General features: G+C 32.3%; 1 protein-coding gene and 1 long non-coding RNA gene across 2 annotated transcripts; one reads left to right on the top strand and one right to left on the bottom strand.

Moving 5' to 3' along the window:
* Window positions 1-2,754: 2,754 nt before the first annotated feature.
* LOC111701499 (uncharacterized) lies at window positions 2,755-3,444 on the top strand. The gene is made up of 2 exons (XR_002765207.1): window positions 2,755-2,855; window positions 3,165-3,444. It is a non-coding gene; the product is annotated as an uncharacterized LOC111701499 (long non-coding RNA).
* A 2,631-nt stretch (window positions 3,445-6,075) lies between these two features.
* LOC111701509 (uncharacterized) lies at window positions 6,076-11,447 on the bottom strand. The gene is made up of 11 exons (XM_023472811.1): window positions 11,331-11,447; window positions 11,029-11,091; window positions 10,637-10,717; window positions 10,053-10,234; window positions 8,971-9,167; window positions 8,342-8,703; window positions 8,235-8,288; window positions 8,089-8,177; window positions 7,843-7,921; window positions 6,810-7,219; window positions 6,076-6,551 (listed from the first exon to the last, which is right to left on the bottom strand). The coding sequence occupies exons 1-11, from the start codon at window positions 11,367-11,369 to the stop codon at window positions 6,428-6,430; spliced, it is 1,680 nt and encodes a 559-aa protein (XP_023328579.1). The 5' UTR covers window positions 11,370-11,447; the 3' UTR covers window positions 6,076-6,427.
* Window positions 11,448-11,495: the final 48 nt, after the last annotated feature.

Here is an 11,495-nt window from a genome sequence, read left to right as displayed (position 1 = left end):
TGTTGAACAGCTGATTTATATAAACAAAACAAGATCGTATTCGTATGGAGTTACGCAACATGCGGGCCGAATTCACTTGAAATTTAAATCATTAGTTCATGAAGTTCATAGTTGCTCAAAATGAGTGAGAATATCGAAGATTTGACCGACAAATTAGAATCATTAGGCTTGAAAAGTGAATCTAAGTTAATCAAGATTATTTTAAATGAAAAAATCTTAACTTGTGAATCAACGATTTTGAAAGAAAAATCAAAGTACTATGAAGCTTTTCTTAACTTCGACCCGACACAAGAAGAAATCGAGATTAAAGGAGGAATAGAAGAAGATGCCTGTCAAATCATTATTGAATATTTCAACGGAGCTGATTTAAATCTCAATTTGGAGAATTTTCAAGACGTCCTTCAAGGTTTACAGCCAGAATTTAAAAACTAAAATATCTAAAATTTTCCAAATTCACTGAGCTTTGGGTCCGTCATAGTATGCAATATTTGGACCCCCTCCTCCTTTGTATCAATTTTGCATATGAACATTTTAACATAATTAACGGGTCTTTCTTAGAGAACGATTTTTTCTAATATTTATTTTGACCTCAGAAATGAATTTTAGCGCATTTTTTCACAAAAAACGCGCGCGCGCGCGCACTTTTGCTCAGATTCCTTCAAAACCAAAAAATGCACGTAATATACATAATTCTGAGTTTGCATGCAAAAAATCAGCCTCCTACGACAATTCTAAGTTATGTTTAAACACTGTTTAAATTTTCCGGAGAGTAATACGTTTTGTGGCCCCCCCCCTTTAGGTTTTAGCTTTCATGCACTGAACATTTCTGCATACATTTTTTTTTGGAAATTGAAAGTTTAGGGTTGGCCGCTTTTAAAACATGTTTTAAACAAATCTAATGAGCAGCCGTTTTTGAGAAAAAGGGTGATGGCGTTGAAGTATCGGCCGAAAACGTCGATTTCTGCTGATGTTATTTCAGTGCATCAGTGCCGAAAACGTCGTTATCTTCTGAGTTCCGTAGCTCCAAATGTAATAAAAAAATGGAAAACAATTGTCCCATTATTGGGTCAAATCATCAAATGTAGATGATGTTCAAAGATTGAGCCATTTTGCACATAAAAACTTGTTCTTAAAACAGGAAATTTTGGCAGAGAGACTTAAGTAGGAATAGGGTTAAGATAGATGCAAAGAAAACATTTTTTCGTAACTTCATAAGATATTCTAGAGAATAGAACCTCGGGTACTGCATGTATAGATTAAACCGTATTATCGGTAGTAACGGTGGTGAGTTCAAATACTTGTGTACACAGCATTCATTACCAATGTATATACTGTTTTATCTATAGAGCATAAAATGTTTGATCACATAAAGAGGACAGAACAATTTTTATTGATTTTGATATTGCATTTTGTAATTTTTTCTTTTATAAGTTTTCTTTACAGTTAAGTTGTCGTGATGTATCTAAAGTAAGACTTTTAAATCAGGAACATTTGTTTTATCTTACAATCTTACAAAACTGTTTTCGTGCTAAAACTTTACACAAAATTTTTCTCTTTCTTAGAATTTAAAGTTTTATGTTAAACTTTCAAAACTGTAAGTCTCGTTAAATAATTTAAATTCTTATTTCTTTGAAATAACAAACTTTTCTTTCTCCTTCAAGTTTACTTGAGAAAAATATTCATTTCTATACCGAGAAAACCTGGATTTTTAGAGAACTTTCTTGCATTCATAAACTTTTTTCGTCACACTCTATGTTTATGTGTATGTTTGACGTGTATGTTTATGTTTAATGACGTGTATGTTTTTGTTTAGTAACGTGTATGTATATGTTCAGTGTCGTGTATGTATATGTTCAGTGACGTGTATGTATATGTTTAGTGACGTATATGTATATGTTTAGTGACGTGTATGTGTATGTATATGTAACCTCATTTCTTCGCCTAAAGGGTTGTTTGATACCAACCATCCAATGGAGTTAATTGATGAGCCACTGGCTGGAAAGTATCTCCTTTGTATCTTCTGACAATGGGCTAATTGTTGTAGGTATAAAGGTCCAGTTAGAGCAGGAGTGGGACGGTGCTTCCCATTCCTGCCGGCGGTCTGGGGGGTTCATAACGGGACCTCTTTTTCAGATTTCTTTTCTTATAGTTCCTGAGACGTGTATGTATATGTTTAATGACGTGCATGTATATGTTAAGTGACGTATATGTATATGTTTAGTGACGTGTATGTATATGTTTAATGACGTGTATGTATATGTTCAGTGACGTATATGTATATGTTTAGTGACGTGTATGTATATGTTTAGTGACGTGTATGTATATTTTTAGTGTCGTGTATGTATATGTTTAGTAACGTGTATGTATATGTTTAGTGACGTGTATGTATATGTTTAGTGATGTGTATGTTTATGTTCAGTGACGTGTATGTACATGTTTAGTAACGTGTATGTATATGTTTAGTGTCGTGTATGTATATGTTCAGGGACGTGTATGTATATGTTTAGTGACGTATATTTATATGTTTTGTGACGTGTATGTATATGTTTAATGACGTGTATGTATATGTTCAGTGACGTATATGTATATGTTTAGTGACGTGTATGTACATTGTTCGTGTTTAATAACGTATATGTACATGTTTATTGATGTGTATGTATATGTTTGGTAATGTGTATGTATATGTTTAGTGATGTTTATGTATATGTTTAGTGATATGTATGAATATGTTCAGTGATGTGTATGTATATGTTTAGTGATGTGTATGTATATGTTTAGTGATGTGTATGTATATGGTGGATCTACCGACGGTCTCAAGAATGTTGACACTACCGAGGTTTTGAGAATGGGTGCAGGTAGAACCAAAGATTTTACATTTATACAATCAACATTTTTATTAATTATTATAGAAAGTGATTAAAGTCAGTAAGTTCAGTAATGCCATATTAGAAACATGAATAGAGATTACCGAATCTTTTCGCATTATAAATTTCTGCAAATGTTTTTGGCATTCCGGAATTCTAAATGTACATTTCTGAATGTCGGATTATGTATTCAGTTTTCTGAATTTACAAATGTATGTTCAGTATTCGGAATTTCCGATGATCAGACAAAAATGCGAGTTTCTAAATGTGTGTTTAATTATGTTATTTATTTTTTTTTAGATTCCTGGGAGATATCCAAGAAGAACACAAGGAACTGGCATTCTACAGTTACGAGCGTCAAGGCTAAACTCCCTGGTCGTCTGCTATCTTCTCATTCTTAGCAGACGATAACCTCTCAGTAGCAGAAGAAAATTTTAAGAGCAAACCAAAAAGCAGAAAATAAATGCAGCACTCAGTAGTATATGATAATCATACATTTGATAGCAGACAATTTACATTTAATAACAGAAGATGCACTTAGCGTTCTGTACCAGACGATAATTATACATTTGAAAGCAGACAATTTATTTTCGATACCTAAAAAAGCACACAGCACTTAAAGCAGACGATAATTATACATTTTACACCAGACAATTTACCTTTTTATAACAGATAATTCACTCCCAATAGCAGACAATGCAATTCTCAATAGCAGCCGATAATCCCAGAAGCAAACCATACATTATATATTTAATAATAGACGGTAGACTTTCATTAGCATATCAATGAATCAAATTGTATTTTCAAAAAAATTCGAATAGCCAACCGAATTCATTTTACAGCAGACACAGTGGCAGAAATTATCCCGTCGCTCGTCATTATATTCATTAGTATTTTCCTGCAAAAGCAGAGAAATCAATATTTATAAGAAACTATAATAATAAATATTTATTTACTAAAACAAATTTACAATAAAGTATATGCATATAATCTGATTATTTTTATAAGTGTTCTTTTTGCAGGGTTTCAGATGATTTGAATTTATAGTTGGGTTTAGCAGGTTTCCCTTAAGTAGCGGCGATGGCTAAATATTATTTGCTTCAAAATTTGAATATTTACTTCAATTAAATTTTTTAAAAATATTTTGGAATTCTAAAATTTTGACTTATTTAAAAAGGTTGTAAAATTTTGAATAAACTTGCTGACCTCAAACTATAGTGGGCTATAATGTTTTGAATTTAAATTGTGTCCTACCCCTAACGGAACGCGTGAAAGTTTGAAAAAAATACTAAGACATGTCCGATATACCGTTGGAACCGTCTTGACAGTGTGAATCCTATGTCGTTAGTACGTGTGCCAAATCAGAAAATTCAAATTTGCAAGTTGTCCAGATTTTGTCCTAAAATATCTGATATATATATGTATAAGTACATTTGACTTAAAAAATAATCTTAAAACATTTGCGATTTTTCCTCAATGATGAGGATATTTCTTTACACTACACACATGATATTAAAAAATATTTTAAGAAGGAATGTATTGAAACAACTTGTATCGGGTCTGGGAAAAGTTGATTTCTACCCTGTATAATGTAACCCATAGAGAAAATAAGTTTTGGGTTTGTATAGATGATCATAAAAAAATATTTTTGGTATGGGCGGATATAGCCAAATAAGTTTTACAAAATAAATATTTTTAAACTAATTTCCTCATAGATTTTTAAACTGATTTTCTCCGATTCGTTTCTATGTAGAGTACTCATCTCCCATGGGGGGGGCTTAGCTCCATAGCACCCCCCTGACTACGCCACCATGGCAGACAGGCGCGCAACTAGGGGGGGCCAGGCCCCCCTAGCCTGATTAAGGGGGCCATGCCCCTCCCTTAAGAAGTCTTGCCCCCCCTGTGGGGGGGGGGCAAGAAGTGACGAAGTCCACCCTATTTTGCAATTTAGCGATTCATGAATCCTGACCCTGAGGAAATTTAAGAGCTCTTATCGTAAAATAAAAAAAAGATAATTGAACGTTAGTTTATTGAGCTTATAGTTCAATCGAAATAGCACTTAATACACCATATACACACAAACAGACCCCCTTCGTCTCCGAGCCTAACTACTGCCATAGATCAGAGCAGGTTGACAAGGTTCCAAGGTGCCTTAATCTTTGTTGTTTTCATTATTCTGTTTTTTTCCTGGGAAAGTCCCCCCCCCTAACCAAATGTCTAGTTGCGCGCCTGATGGCAGTACCTTATGTAATACATTTTACGTTACAATACATAGTAGTTACTACATCACAATTTCACAAACATAGTTTTTCCCTATTTTTACATTTATAAAAAGGTATGGATGGATGACAACATAAAGGATATGATTTTACAAAAATGTGGAAAAAATATTTTTAAAATATTTGAAGAATTATCACTCTTTGAACTCGAAATAATACGCATATCAGGTTGTGGATATTAAATAGTTTAAAATATGGAGGGAACAGAAACTAGAAAAAGATATTAATTTAGATTAACAGGGGAAATTAGTTCCAAATCTGCAAAATTATCTTTTTCAAGAGTATATATATATCTTTAAATCCAAGACGAGTAGAACAAAATTACACCATATATTTATTAAAAAAATGGGCTAAAACTATATATTGATACAATAAATGACAATCTTAAACTAAACATTTTCGGAACATATCCTGGTTTGGAGACAATTACCGGAATTCATATAAATGTTACGCACTTCGTAACAAAACAAGATTTTTGATAAGGTAAAATAGAAATATTAAAACAAACTGTGCTTTTATAATTTAAAAATCATTAGCATTTCGAAATAAAAATATTAATATCATTTGTTCTTACAATATAGATTTAAATAGAAAAGCGGGAAACTTTGTTTAAAATGCCTGAAAATAAATCATCGATATTCTCTAATTTAACAGATAAAATCTTGAAACTTAGATTTCAGAAATAATTCAGAAATTAATTTAGTCTTCATAAGATAATTTTTTTTTTCAGTGATTTATTTTGTAAGCTATGAAAGTGAGTTTTGTTTTGAATTGCGGATTATACCCAAAAACAGGAAAGTGTGTTTTGTCTCAAAAACGCGACGATGTTTCAAGTTCGGGATATGTTCGAAAATGGAAAACCTGACATTGTCTTGAAAACGGTCAAGAGATTTAATATAAAGAAAAATATTTTAATTTTGATTTCAAAAAGTTTAAAATTGGGAATTGTTGTCCTTTTCATGTTTATTAAAATCTTGGTTATAGTTTTTATTATCGACTTTTAATCTGGACAATGTTTATGGGCCGGAATTCCAAAAACCCAGTCTTTTAATTTGTGCCCATTTCTTACAATGGGCCAAGTGCTAGTTTTGGAACTAATGTCCCCTGATTTATCAGCAATTTAGTTACATAATTTTGTACAGTTTTTATTTATCTTTAATAAAATTATTTAAAAACTAAATTAGTAAAAAAATGTATGGTAAATCCTGTAATACACATTTAGAGGGTATTTTTAATTCACGTATTAAGTAGTGGAGTGGTGGGGAGGGTCCATATTATCCCTTTCTAGTAGTTGTCCTGAAGGGATTGAAAACTCTGATGGGTTGAGTTTAGTCTAGTGCTCCGGGTTGGATATTCATCAGGAGGAAGTTCAAGAGAAGATCCTCGTCTATTAGTGTGTACATCAAACCTGGATATTTATCTTTTTAGTTCATCTTTGCTCTTTCAGTTCAATCCTAAACCCGGCTTCATGGTCCTTAAGGTTAGTTTTCCTAAATTCGCTCTCACTGGAAGCATTTTCTCAACAATCTCATAAAAATATTTTTTTCTGTCGTTTTGTTGACTTTAAGAGGTATTTGTTATTTTAGGCTAATTTGACGTAATAAATGTAAAAAAAAATATTATTTTTCACTTTTCAGCCATATTTTTTTCAATGAAAAAACTTTACCTTGTTTTCTTTTTCTCTGATCTGTGTCGCACTTTTTCAGAGTTTACTACTCCTGACGCCCTGCGCATTCCACTTCCGGTTCTCTGTTTCAGCATAGACCCGGCAGAAGCTCGTCTTACCCCGATACCAGGCCGAGCCTCGTGGATAGTCTCGTTGTTAACTGTATTGCTTCTCTTGAACTTATTGTATGGAAACTGTTTATTGTAGTTGATATTTGAGAAGGATTGTGTGTGCTTCAATGTTTTGTTAGTATGCTGAGTATGCTGAGAAGGTTGAGTATGCTGGGAAGGTTGAGTATGCTGAGTATGCTGAGAAGGTTGAGTATGCTGGGAAGGTTGAGTATGCTGAGTATGCTGAGAAAGTTGGGGTTGACGGTGTTCTAAGTGCATTGATGGTTGACTGACATTCCTCTAAAATATATAATCCAGGTATTTTTTATAAACGCTCCTTCCAAGCTTGATTAACAATAAAACACACATATTTAATTTTTTTTTAAAGAATACAGTAATTGTGTCTTTTTTATGAATTATAGAGAGCATGGGTTGAATAATGTTTCCACGCCTTTTGAACAACATTACCAACAGCAGAATGTTAAGTTACTTAACTGTCACTTGGGACAATAAATACTAGGCTTTGCTTCACGACCATCTTTTTTTTAATTCTGAAGATGTTCTCTTTATGTTCATTGTAAAATAAAAACAAAACAAAATTTCTCAGATTTTATCAAAGAAAAATTTAGTGGATTTTCAAAATTTTCGAAAATAGAATTTTGATGGAGGCAAATCTTTAAAAATTAGATCATTCATAAACCTTTCTGGGGTCACGCGAGGTCCCAAAAAAATTTGGGCCCACTCGGTTTAACCGTTTTGGCGTTTAGTGTATACAAACGGATTGACAGACAAACAAACAGATGGACAAGCAAAGTATATATTATTATATAAATTATGTATTATGTTTATACTCCATTTAAACCTGTCACCTGGAAAAATTAAAAAGAAAAAATTTAATGAGGTAAAATTAATAATTTGATTACCTTAATCATTCCCCTTTTAATAAACTCTGATCTAGCTTCTAATCTTGCATTCATCTCAGATATATCAATTCTTTGACTCCTGGAGTTATTACTGATTAATGTTAATAATATGTTTTCTTGTAAAATGCACAGAATAGAATGAAAAACTTCATTATTTTTATTGAATAGGCTTTCATTGAATCCTGCTTGCATTTCCGATGCATATAACTACGCATTGCACATTGGACATTTGACAACCAACATTACCTGAAACTGCTATGGGAGATAGGTGCATGTGAATGCCTTCTTTTAATAATTTTTCCGACACATTCTTCATCGCTTGGACAGTGTAAAGACTGGTAAAAAAATTATTTTAGATTACATTTTTTTTAATGCTTATTGAATTATTTTACCTGTAAATCTGATCCATCCATGCTAGTACTGCGTCCCATTTGGAGGAGCTTTACCTACAGAAACCAGAATTAGCCAGAATTCTCTCATTTTTTTCGGAATTTCTAACCTGTCTTTTTGCAGTCTCCAGATGCCTTGTAAGACCGTGTTTTTCCTTCCTCATCTCAGAAATTTTCTTGTTTGCATTGCAGTTGGCTCGGAGGAGCGACAGCTTTTCCATTCTCAATCGTTCAAGTTGGGTTTGGAGTTCCATCATATACTCCATTGAACCTGCCTCAGATGAGGAAGACGAATGAAAATCCTGAAATTCCCGGGAATGCGTGAGTTTTTCTTTCCGGAAGTTTTGAAGTGTACACGCGCTTCTACTTCGACTTGACTCTGATATGCAGTGGAATGTTCTTGAATCGTCTCGGCCAAGTGTAAAATCTTCTTGTTGTTGGTTTGATTCCATTATTTGAGATCGTCTCTGGGCTACTTTTTGTATTTTATAATATTTTTTTCTTGCTTGGATAATGGATATATTATTTTTTAACTTAGTGAATTTTCTTGAGATATTGGAAAATCTGAACTTATGTATTAATTAAAAGTAAGTTAACGGCTGAAACCAATTTCATAAAATATTTACTGTGCAAATGTGTTGTTAGTGGTTTTAATAAACCTTCACTAAAATTAATAAAATAAAGATATTGAGGAATCGAGACACAAATATAAGCTCTAATTAAATATTATAAAAATTGCCTAACGCCATATTCTTGGACTGACATGGAATCAATGATTTAGAGCGTTTGGATAACATCGTCTTCATATTCTTGAAAAGATTTTTATCCCGTCCATCCATGAAGGACTCATCCATTGAGTTCATACGTGACTTACAGTATAGATATTTGTTAGTCTCAAGGGTTAAATCCTCGTAGAGCTTGCCGAGGAGACAGGTTCTAGAACAGACAAGATTAGATCTATTATAATCAAAACGGATAGAAATAGATTAAATGTTCATTAAATAAGAGATTCAATAACAGCTGGCCATATTTTCATTTGTTCGTAATATTATGAAATAGTTTTTTCTTTTATTCATCATTCAAAAAAAATTAAATTTGTTTTGAATGTTTTGTTAATATAAAATTATTAAACTAAATCAAGTAGGAGACAAGAATAACTAAATATTTCTAAATATTTCTAATACATATATAAATGTTGAAAATATTGATAAGTGCACATTGCACAAAGTGTCTCATTAATTTAAGAAATTAATGCAGTGAAACCCTTAATAACGAATACATCGAAAGAATTCATCAAATGTCGTATTCTTCACTTTCTGATAATGGAATGTTGCAGATATTTAGTTTTTTAATTAGATGATTATATGGAACTCTTTAAAACTGTTCCCGCATATTTATGGACAATTTGGCAATTTGGAAAAGGAAAAAAAATAACTTTAAAGTTAGACCAGAGTCAATTTCCAAACCCTAGATCTAGGTACAAGCAAAGATGGCAATGCCCGATTCACTTAGGTACCTTTAAAAACTTTGTCTGATCAATTATGAACTAGATATCAATTCTTATAATTTTGAAAGAGGATTATTTTCAAATGTTGTTTCTCCATTAAAGTGACTTACACATTTCTACTCGTGGGAAACATATTGATCATTATACAGGAAAATGTCAATAGCTTCCAAAGTATTTATTAGATGAAGGTTTCAAGTTGAATCAGTCATGGTCACCTGTTCACGGAGGGTCTTTCATGTCCCTTGAATTATTTGTTTTTGTGAAAATAAAGCTCTAAATATGATAACATTTTCTAAGGGATAAAGTCTAATTACCTTGTTTTTTGGTCGAGAGAAGAGAAAATTTTGGATTTATAGCAGGCATTCTCCGCATTTATCAACTTAGCCAGGAGAAAATCCTTGAGTTTTGAATCCTTCCTGAAGATCCTGCGTGGAGGTAGGATCGGACCAAACTCAGGAACATCATTCTTACACACCACGCTCATCTCATACTCATCCTGAATTTTTAGGTGATCACTGTAAGTACCATCAACGATCCACAATATGATTCTATTTAACGTTTACGACAAACAATACTTCTATACATATATTTCTACACAAAGTTTCTTAACCCTATCAAAATGGGGGGGGGGGTATTTTTTTGAGCTATGAAGACTTTTCTGCGATCTGCACAGGCCTTGCACGACCACTTCCCATAGGTTAAAAAAATATATATTTCCTGTCAAAACTGACACCATAGAGAACAATATTAGCCTGAGAGATATTTGTGTGACAATATTTGTATATCCTGTTGCAAAATGGGACACCCTACTTTTTACTGATTTTTTGTGTTGTTATTGAATTATTTCCTATTTTCAAGAAAAAAGAAAAAGTTGAAAAAGTTTCTATTCCTAGAATACCTGAGCTATGGACTTGACTACGATGTATGCATGAAGAAAGTTTGAAGTTATCATTTCCGGAGAAAACTGAACATCTCCTTCCTAAATTAGAATTTTTTTTTTTTTTAAACTGCCTTCTTGAAATTTGCACGGCAATCATGATTAGAAAAATATAATGATTTTTAAAGAGATGAATAAAGACCAGACTTATAATTCATAAATATATTTCGTCAAATCACGCTTAAATAATAAAAAATCATTATTTTAAATTATTGATTAGTTGTATTTAAATCTTCAAGGTAAGACAATCAAGGATTCAATTCAGTCCGTAGGACTGCACAAAATAAGGGAAACAACTTAATCTGCGGATTTTCAAAAGTTTTGATAAACCATATTATTTTTTTCTTTTCTACCTGATACACGAGAGCCACAATATCATTTCCAATATGGCGTTTTCTCTGTAACTGTTGTGGGTCCTTAATTTTTTAATTGATTTTGTTTTGTGAAAACTGAAAGACAATACTCAGTGAGAGTGAATTATTGGAAATGTTTTAATTAATTCCAAGCTTCAAGTTCTCGGACATTTTCATTTATTACAAAAAAAGTTTTATATTATTATTTTATTTTTTCAATTTATTCCTCTACATTCTACAATACCTTTAAGTCTTATTCTTCAAATACAGAACTGTATTCCTCCAACCAGCCAAGGTTGTACCTGTGAAGAGAAGGGGAGAAGGGTGGAAACATGAAACATTATTTCACACTGCTGGAAGGTAGCGCTGGATTATCAATATTTATCTTTTTAAACTGCATAGTGAATTGTGATTGCTTATTTGTAATATCTCATGCTTTGTAGTTCAATTAAAAATATGAAATGAAA

Source organism: Eurytemora carolleeae, unplaced genomic scaffold, assembly GCF_000591075.1.
Source record: "Eurytemora carolleeae unplaced genomic scaffold, Eaff_2.0 scaffold57, whole genome shotgun sequence".
NCBI classification, from domain to species: Eukaryota; Metazoa; Arthropoda; class Copepoda; order Calanoida; family Temoridae; genus Eurytemora; species Eurytemora carolleeae.
The sequence above is the reverse complement of the archived record's forward strand: the minus strand, read 5'-3'. Positions and strand labels throughout refer to the sequence as shown.

Bases quoted from the DNA above. Each gene is read 5' to 3' on its own strand.
- LOC111701509 (XM_023472811.1), bottom strand. From the start codon at position 11,369: ATGTTTCATGTTTCCACCCTTCTCCCCTTCTCTTCACAG. The intron at 8,178-8,234 runs GTAAAATAATTC...TTTTTTTACCAG, and splicing joins TGGATGGATCAGATTTACAG to TCTTTACACTGTCCAAGCGA. The intron at 7,220-7,842 runs GTAATCAAATTA...TATATATTTTAG, and splicing joins TTAAAAGGGGAATGATTAAG to AGGAATGTCAGTCAACCATC.